The following is a 22,593-nucleotide window of genomic DNA, read 5'->3' as shown; positions in this document are numbered from 1 at the left end:
CACAAAGTCAGTTGGCACTTTTACATATCCCACCTTAACTGACAGATCCTCCAACACACCACGTGGTAGCCTTACAAATCTATATGCTAGAATGAACTGTATGTCACTAGGTTTGAACTTCTCAAATTCCAGTCGTTTAGCTACAGTTAGTGGGATGAGGCTGATTGATGCTCCCAAATCACAAAGGCATTTTTCGAACAACAATTGTTCTATTGAACATGGCAGAGTAAACGATCCTAGATCGCCAAGTTTCTTTAAGGCGACTGTTCTTTCAATAACAGCACTACACTTGTGGCTAACATGACCGTCCATTGGACTTGCTTGATTCTCTTTATCACTACATCTTCCAAGAATTTATGGTATGGAGGTATGAGGGCAAATGCATCCATTAGAGACATACAAACCTCAAGTTCCTTAATCTGTTTGTCGAACAAGGCCTTGTATTTCTCTAGAAATTCTTTGTGAAACCTCCCAGGAAATGGTAAAGGCAGCTTGTAAGGCAGAGGAATAAAGCATATTTCCTTCTGCTTTTCGTCACCTGTCTTATTAGAAGGGTCCAGTTCTAATCGAGGGTCAACCCAATCAGGTACACGAGTAGTCTGATTGGGTGCTGGATTGGGTGCAGCTGCTGATTTGTTTCCTGACCAAAATTCTCCCCATCTAGGTCATCACTGTCCTAGGTGATGGTATTTGGTGCTTCACGAGTTGGTAACATGCGTCCAATGTGTAAGACAATTGCTTGTGCGGGTGCGTGTGTAGCAAAAGTAGACGCAATCTTGCCCTCAACCTGCTTGATTCGGGAGTTCATAGTGTCAAACTTATGGTGCAGGCCCTTAGTGGTGGTTGCGATGAGACTGTCCTTGTCTGCGAATCGCTTTGCTGTGTTAACTGTTTGACTTGTTTGAGTAAGCAAAATTTGTTTTAGGGGGCTATGCAGGTCTTGTTCCGAATCGGGTTGTTGGGTAGGTGGCTGTTGGGGGCGACCAAGGTACTGAGGTCATTGGTTGTAGCCTCTATTGTATGGGACAATTTGGTTAGGTGGACCCGGATTGTACTGATTGTAACCTTTGTTGTAGCCATCTTGATTGTTGATGTAACTGACATCTTCATTCTGGACAGTCTCCCGATCTTGTTGCTGAGACTACTCTTCGTCAGAGACAAGTCTGATGTTGTGCATTGGCTGAGGAGTATCTTGTCCAACTTGTAGTTAAGGGACTTTATATCCCTTATATACTTCCCATCTTTGTCTCCTGGCGATTTGATTATCCGATCATAGTCCTCATTGTAGTGACTATCAAATTAAGCCAAGTTCTCCACAAGAGCCCAACCATCATCAACATCCTTGTTGAGGAAGTTGCCATTACTAGTTTTGTCCAACAGCATTCTGATCTTAGGGACATCGTCGCGGGAGACGGTGCTGAGTAAGGACGCATTGCTGAATCCATAATGCGGGCACCGGCTGGCATATCCCTTGAAACTTTCCAAGGCTCGACAAACGTTTCATTGTTCTTCTGAACAAAGCTGAAGATGTCATTCCTCAGCCTTGCAGTTATGGAGTTGGAGAAGAAATTAGCTAGGAAGCCCTTCCTACAATCCTCTCATGTGGTGATAGACTCCTTAGGCTCAGTTTGAAGCCATCTTCACCGACTCCATTAATTTTGGTTAGGCTGCAGAGCCTATCACTACAAGAAAATGTAGTAAAGATAGCATATGAAGATAGCGTTTATTTCATTTCTGCTATAGTTAACATAACAGCATATATTTTGATAGCGTTTGGTTAATTTTTAAACGCTATATTATGTTTTTAGAAGTTACATTTTTAGAAGCGTATGTTTAGATAGCAATACGAGGTTTAAAACGCTGTATATTAGTTTAGGCGGACCAAAAAAAATTTGTTTCCCGGCTAAGTAAAAACAAGCGCCCAATATTTTCATTTTCCCTGTTATGCTTTGTCGTTTTATCTTAGTCGACATATCAGTTTCTTTCCTTTGCATCTCTCTCACAAGTTCGCGAACTAGGGTTCTTCAATTTCTTCTGTTGATTATCTCTCAAATTCTTCGATTCTTGTCAAAATCTCACATTCTTAGAATCTCTATCTCTCAGACACCCTTTCTCTCTCTGAAATCTTTTATCTCTCTCAGAAATCGAAGGTACAGATTTCGATTGAATGATATATATATAATATATATATATGTTGGGTAATCGATTTTGGGTTTCGAGATGTTCTAAATTGGTTTTCTTTTCGACAAATTTGTCAATTATTTAGGGTTTCTGTTTCGATTTTGGGTTTCGAGATGTTTCTGATTCGATTTCGATTTTGTCTGACTATAATCGATTGTGACTATAATCGACTATTCTTTACAAGAATTTTATGGTTTCAATTGGTTTAAGTTTTTAAGGTTTCAGTTCTTAAGGTTACAAGATTCTGACTATAATCGATTCTTCTTTTGCAGGTTCTCATTTCGCAGCTTCTTCTTTACAAAACCCTACTTATCTATAGGTAATTACAGTTTTATATGTATCTCTTTTGTTTCACTGAGTTTGTCATATTCTCTGTTGTTTGACTATAATCGATGTCACTGAGTATGTATCTCTGTTGGTTTAATTGAGTTTGAATCTGTCTGATATAATAATCTCTTGTCACAAATGTATGTAATCGTTTGACCATGGAGCTGTGTAACATGGACAAGTCTTGGGTTTGGCTTCCAAGGTATGGTTTTATATTGTTATTACTAATAATTTCTTAAGTTACAACTGAGTTTTTTATGACTGTTTATTGAACTTGAAAGTATTTTTTACCTTATAGGAATAGTCTCGAGTATGAGAAAGGAGCAACTGATTTTGTTTATGGGTCAGCAAGGAGAATGGGAGATCCTCCAAATATGTTTTGTCCATGTATTGACTGCCAGAATCTGTGCCATCAACCATTAGCCATGATAGTAGATCATCTGATTATTAGGGGTATGGACTTGATATACAAGAAGAGTAGATGTTGGAGTAATCACGGGGAGATAAGGGATTTAACAAGAGGTGATGATCCAATTTCAGAATTTGAAGCTTATGAGTTGTTTAGAGCTGCTTTCTTTGATGGTGATGACAATACACAGGCCCAGAATGACAATGCAGATCAGAGTGACAATACAGATCATCATGAAGAAGATTCAGAATTTATGAAAAAGTTGAAAGATGCTGAGACTCCACTCTACTCCAGCTGTTCTAAGTACACTAAAGTGTCTGCTATCATGGGGTTGTACCAGATTAAAGTTAAGAGTGGGATGTCAGAAAACTACTTCGATCAGCTTCTAAACGAGTCATTTCAACCAATCCAAACGACACTGTCCACTGCCATCCTTTGGGTCCAAATGTCAACAAGGTTTGGGTTGACATCTGCTTGATTGGCGACACACGAGTATGGAGACGAACATCAGAATTTGAGATTGTTGCTGATGTATTAGGTACTACTACTGCTTGGCCTAATAAGTACATTGTTTATATGTGAAGCTGCCTCTTATGTTGGATTGTCTTGGATTGTGTTGGGTTGTAGAACTTGTTTGGCTTGGTGAACTTGTTGTATTTGTACTTGATGTAGCAATATATATGAACTTTTTCAATTAGATAATGTTTTGGTTTGATAAATGACAGGATGTTTAACTATAAGCTAATATGGGAAACAAAAATCCAATTATTTAAAAATCTGGGGAACAATAACAAGGATAGAAAACAAACGCTATATTAAAAATAATGGTGGCGTTTGTGAATTATATGAAACCATAAATAATAACGAAAACTATCTGCTATTATAAAGTTTACAATTGTAATAAAAGAAACGCTATCTCAAAGGAAAATATAATAGCATAAGAAGAAAACGCTATGTAAAGTGCCATATCTATTATAACGGGCGCATATATAGCGTTCACAATACCGCTATGATAACCTGTTATAGCGTTTTCCGGACGCTGTATATGTAACATTTTCTTGTAGTGTATCAAACTCATCTAGATGATCCAATGGGTTTCCATTGGTAATCTATGAAACTTGTTACTCCGGATCATCTGGATGAGACTACTCATGATCTCAAAGTTGTTGCTCTGAACAGCAGGAGGCACAATGTCATGCCTCTGAGTATGAGTAGATGGAGCATCTCCAGCTCCAATGTTGTTCCTCTCTTGAGGGGCAGCTGGACCGTTTTGCTGATTCATTTCCACCTCAGGTTGTAGCTCTTGCTACCTTTGGATCATTTTGAGAAGGTACTCGATGGTCAACGCAATCCTGGTGATCGGGTTGTACCTGAAACACAAAACAAACAAGCAGAAAAAGCAAAGAAGTCAGTACCAAAATAAATAAAATAAAAAAGAACTTGATGAAGTAAGTTTTGAAATCCTAAACATAACAAATAAATCAACCAAATGGCAATAGCGTCAAATTGATATAGAGTTTTTACATCCAAGGTATCCATTCCCTATGCAGTAGTTGTATAAAGGGTTATTAATCCAAATGCTTGTTGTTAACAGATAGGATGCACTCAAAGCAATGCAAGTTAAGCCAATCAATAAAGTGGTTTTATCTAACAACCTCAAACAAATATAAATAAAAAGAATAAAACAAAGAACTACACGATTGAGGTACACGATGCAAGCAATCGAGTACCGGATCAAGTAGGTGATCAGTTGATAAGAAAACAAGAACAGAATGACGAACAACTTGAGGCACCACATGATTCTGATGATCGAGTACCATGTCGGATTGGTGGTCGAGTTAATGATAAAAGTTTAAACAATCAAAATACGAAAGATCTTAAGGATGGGGCAATCAGTTCATAAGTATTTCTAACCAACCTAGAATGTTTTACAGGCCTCAAGCAATATATTTCCTAGACAGTGAATTTCTAAACCTTGCTAATCCACTCTTATGGTAGAAAAAATCAACCTTAATCACTTTCTTGCCCAATTCTCGTTGGAGAAACATGACCAAGTAGGCATTAAAATCCAATTCACTATCGTCAATAAACTCCTTGCTCATCTAATCTCTTAGGCTAAGTGAGTAAATCTCTGGCATTAGTTTATACATGCATTTCATCGTACAATCTCTCGGTGCAGAAATGCCTAGAATCTAATCCCAACCTCTCGGTTTGAAACTAGCACTAAGAACTAGGCCTGGGCAAATGGAGCAAACCGAATAAACCGATCCGAGAAAACCGAATGTTTTCGGTTATTGGTACCAACCAGTTAGAGAGGGACAAACCGATCGGTCAAATTAATTAGAAAATTCGGATGTCGGTTCGGTTCGGTTCGGTAATTGGACCGGATCGGTTTACCTAGACCGAGATTATGCAGCCATATATAAGGATAATAACTCTCACTAACCCTAAGTAACCCATGTTTTGTCATTTCTTATCCGCCTCTTGCAAAACAAAAGAACAAAGAAGATATTGGGTTTTTGCGAATTCTGACCTAAAAGCTTACGAATCTCTGAAAGTAAGTTTAGTTCTTCCTCTTTGTTCTTTCTTTCTAATCAATAATTTGTTTTTCTTTGCTCCATTCATTCATCTGGATAATCTTTGATTTTGAATTCTAAACCCTAACCCTAAAATGGTAGAGAGGAATTCTAAACCCTATAATTCGAAATCACAGATTATCAAGAGGAATGAATGGTAGAGAGTAGCGACAACCTATGCTTCTGAAGTCTAAACCCTAACCCTAAAATTCCCCAAATCGATTTTGATTTGGGGAATTTTAGGGTTAGGGTTTATAATTCAAAATTAGAGTTTGTCTTTTTTTGTTATCGGGTTATTGTGTTTTTTTATCGATTGTAACATATTACTTATTAGGGTTAAGGTTCAGTTTTTAAACATAATATCGCCTTTGTCTTTTGTTATCGGCTTTGTCTTGTTTGTTTGTTGTCCTTGTTTTCTATTTTATTGTGTTTGTATTGGGTTGTTTGTTATGTTGTGTTGTTTGTTCTGTTGTGTTACTTGTGTATATATATAATTGTATATCGTTTGCAACATATTAGGATTAGTCGATTAGAGCTTGGTTGATGAACTTTCAAATAAGTATGTTTATGTGAGTTATGTCTTTTGTTTATGGTCCTTGTGTTATCTGTTGTGTTTGGTTTTTATAATTTCAAATAAGTCTGTTTATGTGAGTTTTGTCTGTTGTTTATGGTCCTTGTGTTATCTGTTGTGCATGTATATCGGTTGTTTAATGGTTGTAAACGCTGATTGTGTGTTTTATGTTCTGTAGATGAATTAAGAGCACAATGAGATGGAGCCGCCGGTTCCACCTGAACCTACTAAAGAGGTTCTAACAGGGAACAATCGTAAAGAACCTGGCACTGCTGCTGCTAAACCACCAAGACCTCGAAAGAAGAAGTATGCTAAAAGGGCGCTCATATGGCAACATTTTCTGGAAAAGGATGATGTTTCTGGTAAGAGCTTTTGTAAGTATTGCGATGCAGAGATCGGTTGTGATTCAAAAACAGCTGGAACTAGTCCGATGATAGGCCACTTAGCTAGGTGTAAACAATACAAGGATTTTGATGAGAAGGAAAAATAGAAGGTGCTCAGTGGTGACAGTAATGGGAATCTGAAGGTTATCAAGTTTGATCCGGTTATGTTTAGGAGAGTTGTTAATGAAATGGTTGTTATCAGTGAGTTGCCATTTTTGTTTGTCGAGTCTGAGGGATGGAAACGCTTCTGTTTCAATGTGTTACCTCTCTACAAGACTATCTCGAGAAGGACTTGTACGAGAGACATTGTTGCACTCTATCTGGAAGAGAAGAGAGCTTTGAAGGATCAGTTTACTGCTGCGAAACAGAGGGTTTCTCTGACTACAGACATATGGACTTCTCCTACAACCTCTACCAACTATATGGTGATCACAGCGCACTGGATTAATGCTCAGTGGGAAATGCAGAAAAGAATCCTCAGTTTTAAGGTTGTGACATATCATAAGGGAGATACTATTGCTGGACAGTTGATGGATTGCATAGAAGACTGGGGGATTGAGAAGATTTTTACAATCACTGTTGATAACGCAAAGAATAACGACAAGGCGCTGGAAATTTTCACAGATGCGTTAAGGCTGAGAGGAGGAGAAGCACTAGTCAGAGGTGGTGATTTTCTACACATGCGGTGTTGTGCACACATACTAAATCTGATTGTTGGGGATGGTTCGAAGAAGGCCAATTCTAGTATAGTTGCTATAAGGAATGCAGTCAAGTATGTCAGGTCATCCTTCAGTAGACTTAGATCTTTTGCAATGAGGTGTGAGACAGGAAAGGTATGTAGAGGCAGCTTGCCATTAGATATTGTCACACGCTGGAATTCAACTTATCTGATGCTAACTGCTGCTATCAAGCTGAGGGTAGCGTTTGAGAAAATGGCGAGTGAAGATATGTTGTATTGTGACTACTTTGAGGAAGTAGAAGAGAAGTCGAAAGCAAAAAGGATTGGACCACCAACATCAGCTGATTGGGAGGAAGCTTCAAGATTGGTAAAATTTCTGAAAGTGTTCTACAAGGCTACTTTGACATTCTCAGCTTCAAAGACGGTAACTTCTACATTGTGTTACAGTGAAATTGTTGACATTGAGAGGAATCTAACCGCTAAGTCTTCTAGTCCTGATTTGGAGATCCGAAAGCAAGGTTATGTAATGAGGCACAAGTTTGAGAAGTACTGGGATGTATTGCATAACATGAATCCTCTAGTGATTATAGCTAGTGCCTTTGATCCTCGCAACAAAATGGAGTTTGCTGGACTCTGCTTCGAACAGCTCTATGGCAAGGACACAGTAGAAAGTAAGCAACTTGAGTCTTCAGTTTCAAGTGCAATGAAGCAGTTGTATGAAGATTATAGTCTTAGGCTGAGTGAACCGGTAGTCGATGCAGATCCTCCAGATTTTGAGCCTACGGTCATGTGTGACATTTCGGATGATGATGATTGTGAGCTGATGGAGGTTGGTTGTAAGAAAAGTGAACCCGGCTGCAATGACTTACAGGCCTATTTGACTGAAAAAACTGAGGTAAGAGTTGAAAACAGTTTGGGGTTACCTTTTGATGTTCTCAGTTGGTGGAGGTGCAATAGTTCTAAGTTCCCAATCTTGTCAGAACTTGCTAGAGATGTTCTAGCAATTCAAGTCTCATCAGTGGCTTCTGAGTCAGCTTTTAGTACAAGTGGTCGAGTGTTAGACTCTTATAGGAGTTCCTTAACTCCTTACATGGTTGAGGTTTTGATATGTGCACAGCAATGGCTAAAGTGTTCATATAAGTCAGAAGCACAAGTATCAAACTTGGTGCAAATGTTGGAAGAGGTTGAGTTTCTGGAATCTCTTGGTAAGTATCACTAAGTTTCTTTACTATGTTTTCAATTTGATACTGGAATCTTTTGTATTTTCTCTTCTTTTCTTGTGTAGATTCTCGGAATTCAGTGGCAGCTCCTCCATGATTCTACAAACTATGGTACGTAGGTGTTTAGTTTAGTGTTTGCTTACTTGTGTCTTGCATTAAAGTCTATATTCTAGTTTCTAATTATGTATTTGATTTACATTGTTAAGTTTATGTTTGCTTTTGTTTCTTTATTAGATTTGTTAAGTCTTTTGTTATGGTTTTCATGGTGCACAGGTAGTAGATAGGAAGCTGCTCTTGTGCCTACTTTTGGATGCGGATTGGCAGCCTTAACAAAGGACTGGATATAACTGACTTGGAAGCCGATTTTTTGAGTACTTTTTGATGCAGATTATCATGCTTCGTGTAACTTCTACAACTTTCTAATAGTTACTAACGTACATGATGTAATGCTAGCTTTAAACTTGATACAATGCTAGCTGAGCAGGTTCTTTAATGGTTTGTAAAGCTTCCTAGATGAGAAGCAACCATATTTTTAAGCTTTTGTACTTGTTTTCCTTTGTTTTCTCTTTCAACAGATTTATTTCGGGTTAAATTAACCGAAATATGAACAATTTCCGCTAATCTCAGAAGGTAATATAAATCAGGTATCCGAACCGAACAAACCGAGTACCGACCGATCCGAAACTGAAATGAATTTTGGTTCAATTCGGTGACATTATTCACAACCCGAATTTTGCTTAAACCGAATAACCCGACCCGTTTAACCCGTTTAACCCGTTTGCCCAGCGCTACTAAGAACATTAATGCAGAAGGGATATTTCATATAAACACTCAATTTAAAACATCCTAATCGATTAAGAATACCTACAAGCCTATCCCATCCCTAGAAAATTTGGTTCAGTACTCTGATCTCATTATAATCCTCATAAGCAGAGAAACGAACAGGAACTGCATAATAAAGATATTGATAAAAGAAAGCAAATAATGTATTCGAAAGAAGTGAAATGTAATACAGAATCTAAGTAGAAGAATTGTAAAAATAGAAATATGAAATCCTAAAAAAAAATTAATGTAAAATCGGCTCTCAATCTCTCTCTAAGCTCTCGCTTTTTTGTGTCGTGATGTGTGTCTGCCAATATAGGAAGGGGTTTATATATGGAAATCCTTTGACCTAGCCGCACAGCCATTATCCAAAGTCCTAATGAGGCTAGGGTCAATGCACCTCTTCGAGTTGGGCTTTGGGTGGTTCCCCTTGCGCTTAGATCCGCTTGTTCAGGTGAAGGCTTTAGGTTGTTCTTCTGCATGATCACACCCGAGGGTACATGCTCGAGTGACTCCTCATTCTGGTTCTTTTTAAGCTCCCAAGCACCTATTTTCATCCAAAATGTAACAATGCAAAATTGCAAAACCCTAAACAACCTATATGCAAATATCTAAGGTTAAAGACCTAAAAATGCTAAGATTAGACTCTAGACAATGCAAAACATGATCAAAAAAATGTCTAAAAAGGTGTAAAATAGAGAGGCATCAACATATCAAAGTTGGATTGTTTAGGTATATTTAGCTCCTATTACCCGCATAAATAGATTAACCTAGGTTGTCTAGACATAGTGATTCGGTTCTATGGGAATAGGCGAGTTTCTTAATCCACATTTGAGTTCTTGAACATTAAATAGTTGGAAATTCCCTGTTTAGTTTCTTAGTATGATTCAATCCATGATACCATAAGGATTATCTGCTGCCCAACACTTTGTTCATAATAAACCCCACAGCAAACCCCCTTTATTTTGTCTTAGCCATATTCCTTCTTCATAAAACTTGACGCGTAGCTTATTAGTCTCTGTGGGATCGATCTTTAAATACTACAACCGATTAACTGCTCTTACAGTAGTCAGGTGGTCTTTTGAGGTAAAATATTGAGGTAAAAACCATACACATCAAGCTTTTGGCACTGTTTTCTGGGACTACTTAGGTTACCTACGAGTTTAGGACTAGGATATCGTACAGGACGTTTTATTTTTGAATTTTACTATAATATTTTTATTTTTCTTTTCAAGTACTCTCGAGCCTAGCTCGAATGCAGGACCAAAACCAAGCCCCGAGAGAGCTTGACGATCCACCACCTTGGAGGTATGATCAAGAAATCGCTGGAGCTTGTGATCCATTAACTCGAAGAGTCGCCGATTTCGACACTCCTCACCAACACTCTCAAAATCGATATGCCATTCAGCCGTTGATACCGGAAGGACATGATGTTAAGATTGTGGGCATCAGATCCCACACTCAGCGATTTTAGTGGTCAAAGAGAGAATGAACCTTCAGAACAATTATTTGTGGAAGAATGTACTTTATTACAACTCTACTATTAATACTAAATTAAATCATAAATTCATACATTAATACTAAAGAGAGGTTACAACTCTACTATTAATACTAAATTAAATCATAAATTCATAGATTAATTGCAATAATTCTCTTTGAATGCGTCTGTTTTGATCTTGGTTTTGTTGCTCATAACTGTCGAATCTTCATGTTTAACTGAATATGTATCGAGCCAAGAATCACGCCCCTTGATTTAGGAATTTCTTCATTAGGAATCTGAAATGTCATGCAACAGTAGAAGTCTTTGAGCTCTTCTTCTCCATCTTCTTTAGTAGATGATAGATCATAAGACTCATCATTCTCTATTGGCAAATCTTCATAATGGTTCTTCATGGCTTTTTCTTCAAAATAAGCATCTCCTTCATCGGTTTGGTAATATTCTTCTCTAGTCCACTCCTTGGACTTGTTAGGATCAGTTGGATACTCATGTGAGGTTCCATATCCTTCTTCATCTTCAGTAGGGTGATAGACTTGATCATAACTCCAATTTTTGCATCCGTCTGGGTTATTGAATACTTGTTGTAAGGCTTCAATCTTCCATTCTAGGTGGTTCTCAATGGTATCAATGGTGTAACCCATGTTGATAATTTTTGTTCTATCATCATCAATATACTCTATGTGGTACGAAACTTGATTGTTGATGGCTTCTATTCGTTCCTCCAAGCGTGTAATGTCCTCGGTCATAGCCTCGAACTTAGCTCCGAATTCGATACTCATCATATCAAATTTAGCATGTAGAACTTTATTGGCCTCCTTTTGACTCAAAATAAGTTATTTACATCATCTTCATGAGCTTGTCTTCAGTGTGAGAGCGCCTTGAAGTGATTGGTTTGCAAGTGTCAAAGAAAAAATTTTCATTGACATCGACATTCATGACTTCTTGTGGATCAAAGTGATGGTCTGTGGCGAAGCATGGCAGATCCGCGTTGTACGGAGTGAATGAGTAGACAGCTTGGTCATAGGGTGAGTGACTTGGTCCCATGAGTGCTTAGCCTCCAGATGGTCAAGTAAAAGATGGGCGACAAGGGCGCCTAGGTGGTGGTACATGGGCTGGTCGAGAGTGACAAATGCAAGAATCATGCATCGAGTGAAATGACGGTCCGGATGGGTCTCCATGCGTGGCTCGGTAATGCGACATAAGTTTTGCGATTGTGAGATTCTGAAAATCGTATGGGAGAGCATCTAGGTTCATCCTCAAGGTCTCCTGAAACAAATGAAAATCAAAAAGAAAAATTAAAAAGCAAGGTGTCCTAGACGTTACTCATGATCCTTGCCCGTTCGCTAGTTGCTTAACGTTGGCACCAAAGGCACGGTACGACCGGTACATAGGCCTCATCATTGAGGATGGACCTCGACGCTGTTCCTAATGAATTTCAAAACCTCACAATTGCACAACTTATATCACATTACCAAGCCACGGACAGAGAAACATCCAGCCAATTTTGCTGAATGCATGGTTCTCGCATTGGTCACTGTCGACCAGCCCATGCATCACCACTTAGACACCCTCGTTGCCCACATGTTACTCGATCCTCTGGAGATCGAGCACTTATGGGACAAGCTTCCCATTCACCTAATCCGTACCAAAGAGAAGGATATTGCTCCTCGATGGACCAACACTTGGATTCACAAGAAGTCATGAATGTCGATGTCAACGAAAGCTACTTCTTTGACACTCAGAAACCTATCACTTCAAGGAGCCCACAACAAGAAGAAAGACTCCTGAAGATAATGCAAGATCTTGCCTTAACCCAAGACAAGATGATGAAAGACTTACACGCAAGATTGCGCAAAAGGCTATTGTAGCTTAAATTTGCAATTGTTGGTTTCATGATTCTGAGATTCTTTAACGTATTTTGTTGGTTTCGTGATCGAGAGATGGAGGAGATGCTTCAGATTTTTAATTTGGTTTAGTGTTGGTTATAACTTATAAGTGGTCAGTTTTTAATTTGGTTTATTGTTAATTTTAAGTAGTTTAGTATCGGTTTAAGTCATAAACCAACAAATTCAACGTGTGTGTTCTGACTAGAACTTCCGATTTGTGTGGCCCCGAGGTTCGAATTCTGTGGAGTTATGGTGCTATATGAAACTTTCCAGGGAGATACAGATAGTTTTGAAGACATACCCAAAATAGTAAAACCTTACGCATCAAAAGAAACTTGCTAGAGGAGATAACCCCTACCTTTCTAGCAGACTAAATCAAAAAGTATAAAAGTCAAAAGCATAAACGCCAAAGTCTGATAACTAAGAAAAGAAAAAAGCTTCCACTTTCATGGACATGATACAACAACAAATTCAACTTAGAGAGAGAGAAAGAGAATGTAGAAAAGTAAACCCTAACCATACTCATACATGATACACAGCTAACAATCTCATAGTTTCATCTTCTGCTGCTTAACCTATAAGACCAATCACGATCATCCCTGTCCCAATCCCAGTCTGTGTCCCTATCCCAGTCTCTGTCCATATCCCTGTCCCTATCCCAGTCTCTGTTCCTATCCCTGTTCCTGTCTCTATCTCTGTCTCTATCTCTCTCGCGGAAATCAGCGTCATAAAAAGAATAATCCCTCTTACTTCTTTCGGATACAGATCTATCTAACCCCGGGCTTCTTGATCTCGAACTATAATCTTTTGATCCATACCCGTAATCATATCTACTGCCATACCTTGGAGGATAACTCGATGATTCAACACCAAGCGGACCATCGTCTCTGTAATCATTTCCTCTGCTTGTTCTTTGCTGCCATCGGCCGCTTCTGCTATTGTTCCTCTGTGAAGGTGCAGCTTCCCAAAGCCACTCATCTGCGTTTTCTGGCAAGGGAGCGTTAATTCCTGGAAACTCGACTGTCTTTTTCATTTCTGGCTCTGGAGGGGGTGCTTTTTCCAAAATTTCCCCATCCTCACTCTCTATTTCCTTCCGAGTCTCCACCTCTTCTCCAAATATAGTGATTCCAGACAAATGGTCATCTTTTGGAGCTAGAGACAGGATGAAGTAGATACAATAGAAAGTGTGAGAACATCTAATACAGTTTAGCTCCTGTGCGATAACAGCAAAATCCAATTCTTTTCCATGTACATGAATGATAAGAAAACAGAGCAGAAAAGCTTACCTAAGTATCCTGGAGGGTACCCAATCTCTCGCATTCTGTTAAGCCAAGGAGGAGGGTCTAGTTCCTTCAAAAGAGGAAAGCAATGATCTAAGAATTCTTGAATCGAGAATATAGGTAAGAACCTATACACAGAAAGACAAGGTTCAGAATTACCCCAAGATTCAGAAGCTGACGTGTCTCTGCATCAAGTGTGCCGGGTTTCAAGCCATCATACTTTCCAGTTTGAGGTTTTTGATAATATCTCGATGGTAGACGGGGCCCACTACTACTCTGATTTCGTTTGGATTTCTGAAGCTTCCGAGCACTATTAACCGCTAACCGATCAAAAGGCTTTGGACATTCTCTTAAGGAATGACTGTAGCCACCACAATTGAAGCAACGTGGAGGATCATCATCAATAATCTCCAATCCTCTGAAACAATAGATACATTAAATGTTACATGAATGCAAGATCATTAAAAACATTCACGGTTAGGTTGTTCTACAACAAATAAAAGTAAAGAAGAATTAAAGGATGTATCACAGTCTTAAATAAGAAACAAGTGGAAGTTGTTACAAATCTAAGATTTAATTTACCCTTCCAAGTTTCTTGAGCCATCTGCTGAATTTAAACCAATTGCAAATTCACGGTCATAAAGAGGAGTGGTGCTACTTTCCACTAGAACAAACTCTTCCAACGGCTTCGGGCCAGTTTGGTTATCGATCCAGAATGACTGCATATGCAAGAATGCACCAATTGACATGTTATGAAGATTACTGATATAGATAGTTAACAACTTTTAATAGCGTTGACAACATTTTCACTCACCACAGATGAAGTCTTCTGCAATCCAACACGTAAGGCAGGGAAATATGTCTCTTCACCAGATTCTAATGGTTTTTCTTGATTCTGAGCATATAACCAATGAAAAGATTATACCTTTTAAGTTTCATACATGATAAGCCAAAAACTTTATTCGACAACCTAATCAACGAACAACTTCCCCATGTGAAGTCTAATATCTTATCATATAAACTAGAACAACTTCCCCATGTGAAGTCTATTATCTTATCATATAAACTAGAAGATTTCGATGTTAGGGACTATGATAAGGATGCCTTAGTCAATGCTAGTTCTGTTTTACATAAGAAAATAATTGGTTCCTTAGTACAAATATGGCTAAGGCATACCTAATACAAGGATAGAAAACTGAAGATCCACATCATACAATAATACATACTTTAAGGCCTATTCAATGCAAGGATAGCAAACTGGAGATCCAAAGCATGCATAATATAATAGATACTTTATATGGTCCACGAGTATTTAGTATCATATTCTTGCACACTAAGTCAGCTCGATATCCAACAAAGATTCCCTTAACGAAATCTTAATTAAATCAAACATTGAAGAATGATAACATTCACTCACTGTTAATTCTGCTACAGAGAACATTTTAAAGAGTAAATGACCTTCTCCATTCAGAGATACCTGAGCCAAGGACGTATATTCAGCCTCCCATTCTGACCATTGCTGTAATAAACTTTCCAGCTTCTGCTTGCTAGCTCTGAAAGATGCAGTCAATTAAAAATTGATACAATGGTAAATCCGGGAATCACATAATAACGGGAATGCTTGTGTAAACACCACTTTATGCAACTTAAAATTACATGCAGTTGAGTTGTGACTCATTTTTTATCTAACCTCGTCAAGTGTTTATAAGTAACATGGACATTAGGCTGCTGTTCGTCAGACGATGTTCGGGGTCTTTTAACACCCAATTTAGCTGCTATAAGGAATTATGGAAAAAAAGAAGAAGATAAAATAATCACAGGCATCGAGTTTGATTAGCAAATAACTACAAAAACAGATCAGGTGCCATGTCTTATCATAATTGCAAGCAACCTTCAAGATAGAAGGGCAAAGAAAAGGATACAACTAACATCCAAAGTAGCACTTTGAATTAGTGTCTCCTTTTGGATACCCACCTTCTCATCTACCACCAAACTTTCAACACTCACATTGATACCGTCATCAACCTGCTCTGTTAATATTTCCCCAGACTCCTGGCCCCCCACAGTTCTCAAATTCTCTTCTATTGGATCCAAATCCGTCTCCATATCTAAATTTCTTTTCACGTTCTCATCATTGCCAACTATAGGATTAGCCTCAGGTGACCTATTCCCAGATTCAATACTACTTTTCTGTACTTCAGAACCAAAACTGCTTGAAGCTGGTAGGTCAAGCCCATCCTCAGCTTCCATTTGTAATCAAAATTGTAAGCTTATATCCTCAAAACAATTTCATAAATCACCCATGAAAAAATATCCTGTAGTAAGAAAACAACAGTATCAGAAATCCCAGAACAAAATTACACATTAAATAGCATTCAAAACACTATTTCAAGACCAAAAGAATCATATCCAACACAAAATTTAGTTCGTTAAGCAACGAATCAACAAATCATATCCAAATCAAGTCACCCATAATTCGGCTCCCTTAAGAAACGAATCAACAAACAATAGATTCATATCCAAATCAAGTCACAAGATTTAGTTCCATTTGATTAACGTAAATTGCTTAAGAATGAAGAACAAGAAAGCAATATCTCAATCTAACAAAAAAAAAAATTTCCAGGTCCTAGAGCGATTAAGTCAATCCCAGCTCGTTTCGCCCTACCCAAAAAAACAAAGAAAATATCCAGAAAACTAGGGTTCAAGATTTTACAAATTACAGTGACCATAGCTCAATCTACTCGATACGAAACATAAATCATATATTCACGTAGCAGAAACTAGAGAAAACTTAGAGAATTTGAGGAGGGAGACGAAACGACAGCTTCGTCGGGAACAAACAAATCATTCAAAAAGGTGTAAAAATTTACGGTAAGCTACGAAGAAAGCTTGGGAGAGATATACATGGAGATAGAGAGAGGGCTTAACCTAGTTAATGGAGGTTGGAGAAGCAAAGGAGAGAGAGAGAGAGACAGAGAGATGAGATGAGATCTGGGAGATTCAAAACGAAGACTGTTTTATTCATCCGTGTCTATAATACTAAAGAGTTAACAGTCAATAATCTAATGCTACGCAGCGCAGCTAATTTACTCTGAGCCTAGTCAACTTACCCAAACGGTGCGTGTTTGATTCGTCAACTTGCTTGTAAAGTTGACTAGGTAATTCTTTTGGTAAGTAATCTTTTTTTTTTTTTTTTGAAAGTTGAAAAATTAATGATTTCTTTTTAGTAATTTTGGTATTAACAAAAAAAAAACTATGGAAAAATTATTTACCAAAAGTGTATTGGTCAACATTATTTTTTTCGTCAAATAAAATTTATTTATTTTTCAGATCAGGCGAGATTAATTGTAAAAGACTTGATGAAGGGTTTACGAAAGCAGAAAAGAAATCTCCATACAAACATGATTTGGAGAGTATGTGCTACAATGTTACAGGATATATAAACATAATTGACTGAGAAATAAATTTCTTCCTCCAAAAAATGTCTTGCACGAGGTTTTCTATCTCACATCGGACATATTCGTCATCGATGACCTTGACGATTACTTCGCAGTCACCACGAATCCATGCTTTTTGTAAAGCAGTTAACAAAGCTTTAGTTTCTGCTATTGAAGGGGAGGAAACTTTACCCAAATTAATAGCACTCTAAGCTTTTCCAACACCTTGATGATCTCTAATTATCCACCCACCTTGTGCTTTTGAAGTTTGTTGATTGAAACTTGCATCAAAATTACATTTAAGATTTATCCGAAGGTAGTGCAGGGGGTTCCAATGTGTGGCTTGGAGAGATTCCAAGCATTGTGAAGAATCACGGTAACGTTGTGGGATTAATGTAGACCACCATTCCAAAACTTCAGCTTTAGCCTTCACCACAATTTTTGAAGGACTTTCCCAGAAACTATTAAAGACCCAATTATTTCTTGTTTTCCAGATTCTCCACATGACCCAAAAAGGTTCTAAAGATTTGGCACTTATCTCAGTCGAAGATTGAGTGAAATTCAGAGCAGCCGAAATGTTTTCCTGAAGATCCTTCAAAGGAACCTGATTTTGTGGGAGCGTGTTTGATAGTCTCCAGGCTATATTAGCAAAACCACATGTAAACACTGTATGATTTATAGTTTCTTGTTCCACACGGCATCGTGGGTAAAGTGTATCTATTCGCATATCGCTCATCCTTAATCGAGACCATGTTGCCAGAGCACCAGATAATGTTCTCCATACAAAATCTTTGATTTTCGGAAGCACCGGTAGTTGCCAGACCTTAGTCTTTAACTCAAGTGAACCATGTGGAGCCGGTGGTCTAGGATTAAATTTCAATGAATCGTGGATGAGGAACCAATATCCAGATCGACAGTGTAAGCGCCATCTGGTGTGAATGCCAAATTAACTTATCTTCCAAACTATTGAATGGTAAATGAATCAAGTGTAGATACTCATGATCTCTAGGGTGGATGAAAGCCTGAATTTGATCATTGTTCCAATATCTATGAGAACCACAGTTTGACATAAGAGTGCTAAACTTATTATCAGGGTCCTGATTCGTGTGAATCATCTCTAAAGGTCGAGGTGGGTGAGAATCAACCAGATTATCTGTTGCCAAGTTGATATTCATGCCATCTCCTACTAGGTAACGTGATCCCATCTTTAGCACATCAATTCCATCAATTCCGACCAACATAGATTCATGGTTTTGCATCTAAAATGTTATCGTCTTTGAAATAGCGAGCTTTCATTATAAGAGCAAACAGAGTATTTGGATGGTGAATTAGTCGCCACGCCTGTTTGGCAAGGAGCGCATCATTAAATTTCTCTAGGTCTCTTAATCTCAATCCACCTTTCTTTTTAGGGGGGTATATTCAATCTAATATTTCAAGTGATTTGATTTTTCATGAGATTTTAAATGAGTTGATGATTTTAGGGAAGTTTATATGATTTATTGTAAAATTCTTTCAAATCCCACCTAAAACGATGAGATTTGGATTTCTCTATTTTTAACTAAACAAATCCTCTCAAATCCTCCAGAATCCCTAATAATCATTAGACTATGTTTCTATTCATAGTTTATTTAACCATAGACTATGTTTGCAACTAATGAGAAATTCAGTTAGGTTTAACAACCTTCCTTTCTCATCTAATAACTTGCACATTTCCCTTTTATCCTTTTGCTTTTATTATCTCAGCCTACTTCAAATTCTATTAAGACTATATTTTTCATGGTTTATTGAATTCAAAAAAAAAATAAAAAAAGTTTTATTAATAATATAAATTTTGGCCAAAAGGTAGAGAAAAACGCTCTCGAGAAAAACTCTCTCTCGTCGCAATGTTCAGGTTATGAGTTCTATTCTTCGGTTTCAGTTAATGATGGAGAATCTCTACTTGAGATTCTGGTTGGCTCCCTATGGTTTCAAGGTTATTGATCTCTCGGATTTTGGATTAATTGTGGTGGATCTGGGTTTTCCCTTGTTAGGGATTTCGGATTTCAAATGGGATTTCTCTGCTGATTCGTTGGGACGGAGATTGGGGAATGGAGATTTTGCAAGGGGATCCCTGGATTGGGTTTTCTCGGGCGTTGATTACAGACTGGCTCCGTCGGATTTACTCCGATTGGAATGGAGGTTTCTAACTATGATTTTGGGGCTTTGGGCGATGGTTATGGGGGATCTGCAGGATTCCACAGTTTCCTTTTTTGGTTTCGGATGAGGCTTGATCTCAGCTTGTAGATCACGATATCATCGTCAGGGAGATTGCGAAAAACCCTCCTCAATTCCTTTCGTGGTTGTCGTATTTTGTGTCATTACAGTCGGGATCTTCGGATCTGGATATAAAAGGGAACTCAGGGTCGTGTCTGTTTCTCATCTTTGTTTGTGTCCTCTCGCTCTTTCTTTCATTTTCTTTCGGCTCATACTAAAGTGTTTACGGGGTTCCTGGCTTGTCTGTCTCTTTGGTGTTTCTCCTTTGGTCCTCACGATAGTTATGGCTCAGAGTGGTTTGTTGAATCCTCAGGTGTCTTCGGAGAATTTGTCCGGGGCTGGTGGAAAGCTCAAGATTAAGATCCCACGGTTTGATAACTCTGCTTTGATTGAAGGTTATGCTAAGACCCTTATTGGTCGCTGCATGAACCATGTGATGCAGGACATGAAGGCATTGTTGTTCATGCTGCCAAAGATTTGGAAGATCGAAGAGAGGGTTGTGGGTGCTGATCTGGGTTTGGGGCGGTTCCAGTTTGATTTTGATCAAGAAGAAGATATCCAGGAGGTCTTGAAAATGGAGCCTTACCATTTTGATCATTGGATGCTTTCTTTGGTTCGATGGGAGCCAGTGGTGGATCCAAAGTATCCCTGCCACATTAAGTTCTGGGTTCGAGTCATGGGTTTCCCGTTACATTATTGGGCTGATGAGACTTTCCGCAGCATCGGTTCAGACTTGGGGAAGGTTGAGGACGTTGATCTTGATAATGGTCGGGTTCAGGTTCTGCTTGATGGTTTTAAACCTTTAGTGTTTGAAGCTTCGGTGGAGTTTCACAGTGGGGAGGAAACATCTGTGTCTTTGCGGTATGAACGGCTGTTTGGGTATTGTCGGAGGTGCTATAGCTTGTGCCATGATGTCTCACGCTGCCCTTTGTTTGGCAATAATGGAAAACTACCGATGGGTGGTGGGTCGGATCCTCGACCTGAGGATAAGCTTCAGAGCTATAAGGGAGCAGCGGCTAATGGTGTAGCTCAAGGGAATGGCTCTGGCTTGCCTGGTGGGGACAGGTCAGGTTTTCCTCATCAGGGCTCTGGTGCAGGAAATGGACGGGGTGCAGGTGGCTCCTAGGCTGTCAACCATCGACAAAACCAGGGTTTTGGGTATAAGTCGAAGAAGGGACGTAGGGATTCCCACCCTAAGGAGCGGTTACTGCAAAAGGTCTCCTCTCCCGCAGATGCTGGTACTAGTCTCCAGGCTGTTGGTTCGGGTGTTGGTCCCAGTGAGGACCATGGTGGGGATGTGGGAGTTCATATCTCTGATACGGAGCAAACGATGCTTGATGCCTTTGTGGGTTCAACTACGGAGGAGAGTGTGGCTCCGGGTGCTCAGTCTACGGCTCTGGTTGCTCCGCCTGTGGTTATAGAGCACAACACCCTGCCAAGTGAGGACAAACGGGTGTGTAGGACCTTGTTTCCTGGTTCTGAAGGCCCGAATGTGACAACTACTGGTTCCATGGAGTTCGTTCAGCAGGAGGTTTATTTCTCAGATGCACTGAGTGAGCTGTTAGCCTAGGATTATCCTCCTGATGATCGCACCTTAGGGTTTATGGCCCCTATTTTGGAGGAGCCAGGGAACGAGACAGAGATGTCCTCTGAGGTGGATTCTTTCCTCGCAGAGGAGGAGGTGACTTTTGTTAACAAGGAGAGTTCTGACGGTGCTTCTACTGGTCAAGATCTCCAGGGGGAGACTGGTACTGTTGATGTAGACGATGACACAGAGGCGGTTAAGCAGGGTTTAGCAGCCCAAGCTACGGTTCATCCACCACGGCATAAGCTGGTTAAGAGTAATGGGGTTCTACCAGGGGCAAACACAAAAAGCGGAACTTGTGCACCTTATCTTCGCCACGGAAGAAGGTCGGTATCAAGGGGATGGGTCTGCAGGGGAAACCAGGTCCTAACCAAGGAGGGAAGCCTCCAAGGAACTCGGACCGTTGATGTTAGTTGTCTGCTTGAGCTGGCAAGGGGATGTGGCCTCGTTTCAACCCACTCGATTCTGGTTTTTAGTTTGCAAACAGGCTTTGTTATGGCCTCCTGTGGTTTTTTTCTTTATTTTTCATTCGCTTGTATGGAATAAATTAGCAATGGGTGCTTTTGTATTTGTTCGACTAGTTGTGGTTGTACCACTTTTACCAGAAACTTAATAAAACCTTGTTTGTTTTTTTCTTGTTTTTCTGGTTATCACTATTGTCACTGGTTGTTTGAATGTATTGGAGTCTCTCCTCGTTCTTATTTGGTCGCTAAGTGTGGTTTACTTCCTGGTCTACCACGAGACTATGGGTCCGTTTGGGGATTGTCAAATTTTTACACATGTTCGACATATCTATTTCAGGCTTCATGGCCACTTTTATTTGGGCCTAGTTGGGCTTTGCTGGTATTGGAGTTTTTCAATATATTTGGTTCTTGTTGGTTTTTGGATTGCTTTCATGGTTGTTTAAGAGTTTTTAACTCTGTTTACCTCCCTGAGGACTGGGCGGGTAGACTTGTGTGGTTCTTACCACAACAATTGGATTTAATTTTTGAATATTATTAGTTGGAATTGTCAAGGCCTGGGTAATAAGGCAACCATTGGTAATCTGAGGGATTAATGGCAAAAACATCGGCCTGATTTTCTATTCTTGATGGAGACAAAACAGCCTCGTGTTGTTTTGGAAAAATATGTAGGGCATTTTGGGTATAAAAATTTAACCACACTTGACCCTCTTGGGTGTAGTGGCGGTTTGGCACTTTTTTATAATCAGGAGGACTTTAACGTCTCTATTTTATTTCAGTCTAACCGGTTAATTGATATTGAAGCAGTTTATAAAGGACGGGTCATCTATTTAACGTTCGTTTATGGTGATCCTATACCCCATAATAGTGATATGGTGTGGGAGCGGTTACTGCGGATGGGTGGGTCTCGGTCATCACCTTGGTTCGCTGTAAGTGATTTTAATGAGCTGACTGGTAACCATGAAAGAAGAGGAGGCAAGCTTCATCATGCCTCTTCTTTTCTTCCTTTCAATGGGATGATTCAA

General features: G+C 39.2%; 5 protein-coding genes and 1 non-coding gene across 7 annotated transcripts; 4 read left to right on the top strand and 2 right to left on the bottom strand.

Moving 5' to 3' along the window:
- The first annotated feature begins 1,438 nt into the window (after window positions 1-1,438).
- On the top strand, window positions 1,439-1,544 carry LOC147933070 (small nucleolar RNA R71). The gene has a single exon (XR_015576873.1). It is a non-coding gene; the product is annotated as a small nucleolar RNA R71 (small nucleolar RNA).
- Window positions 1,545-2,493: 949 nt separating this feature from the next.
- LOC147933069 (uncharacterized) lies at window positions 2,494-3,584 on the top strand. The gene is made up of 2 exons (XM_087477618.1): window positions 2,494-2,710; window positions 2,807-3,584. The coding sequence occupies exons 1-2, from the start codon at window positions 2,667-2,669 to the stop codon at window positions 3,393-3,395; spliced, it is 633 nt and encodes a 210-aa protein (XP_087333744.1). The 5' UTR covers window positions 2,494-2,666; the 3' UTR covers window positions 3,396-3,584.
- Window positions 3,585-7,597: 4,013 nt separating this feature from the next.
- Window positions 7,598-8,443, top strand: LOC104732980 (zinc finger BED domain-containing protein RICESLEEPER 3-like). Its single transcript, XM_087477278.1, has 2 exons — window positions 7,598-8,331; window positions 8,412-8,443. The coding sequence occupies exons 1-2, from the start codon at window positions 7,653-7,655 to the stop codon at window positions 8,441-8,443; spliced, it is 711 nt and encodes a 236-aa protein (XP_087333404.1). The 5' UTR covers window positions 7,598-7,652.
- A 4,433-nt stretch (window positions 8,444-12,876) lies between these two features.
- LOC104732981 (uncharacterized) lies at window positions 12,877-16,909 on the bottom strand. Of its 2 annotated transcripts, none has more exons than XM_010452591.3 (9): window positions 16,761-16,909; window positions 15,755-16,147; window positions 15,523-15,604; window positions 15,310-15,385; window positions 14,647-14,727; window positions 14,415-14,551; window positions 13,992-14,250; window positions 13,839-13,902; window positions 12,877-13,704 (listed from the first exon to the last, which is right to left on the bottom strand). In XM_010452591.3, the coding sequence occupies exons 2-9, from the start codon at window positions 16,080-16,082 to the stop codon at window positions 13,109-13,111; spliced, it is 1,623 nt and encodes a 540-aa protein (XP_010450893.2). In that variant the 5' UTR covers window positions 16,083-16,147; window positions 16,761-16,909; the 3' UTR covers window positions 12,877-13,108. The 2 variants fall into 2 exon arrangements, with proteins under 2 accessions (XP_010450893.2, XP_010450892.2); XM_010452590.3 differs by having other exon boundaries at window positions 15,523-15,607; window positions 16,761-16,891.
- Window positions 16,910-17,477: 568 nt separating this feature from the next.
- Window positions 17,478-18,474, bottom strand: LOC147933068 (uncharacterized). The gene is made up of 2 exons (XM_087477277.1): window positions 18,266-18,474; window positions 17,478-18,198 (listed from the first exon to the last, which is right to left on the bottom strand). Exons 1-2 carry the CDS (start codon window positions 18,472-18,474, stop codon window positions 17,478-17,480), a joined length of 930 nt encoding a protein of 309 aa, XP_087333403.1.
- Window positions 18,475-19,931: 1,457 nt separating this feature from the next.
- On the top strand, window positions 19,932-20,951 carry LOC147933067 (uncharacterized protein At4g02000-like). Its single transcript, XM_087477852.1, has one exon. The coding sequence runs from the start codon at window positions 19,947-19,949 to the stop codon at window positions 20,646-20,648; it is 702 nt and encodes a 233-aa protein (XP_087333978.1). The 5' UTR covers window positions 19,932-19,946; the 3' UTR covers window positions 20,649-20,951.
- The last annotated feature ends 1,642 nt before the right edge of the window (window positions 20,952-22,593 follow it).

The sequence above is a fragment of the Camelina sativa genome, chromosome 12, assembly GCF_030686135.1.
Source record: "Camelina sativa cultivar CO46 ecotype springtype chromosome 12, ASM3068613v1".
Lineage (NCBI taxonomy): Eukaryota > Viridiplantae > Streptophyta > Magnoliopsida > Brassicales > Brassicaceae > Camelina > Camelina sativa.
This window is presented reverse-complemented; position numbering and strand designations above follow the sequence as displayed.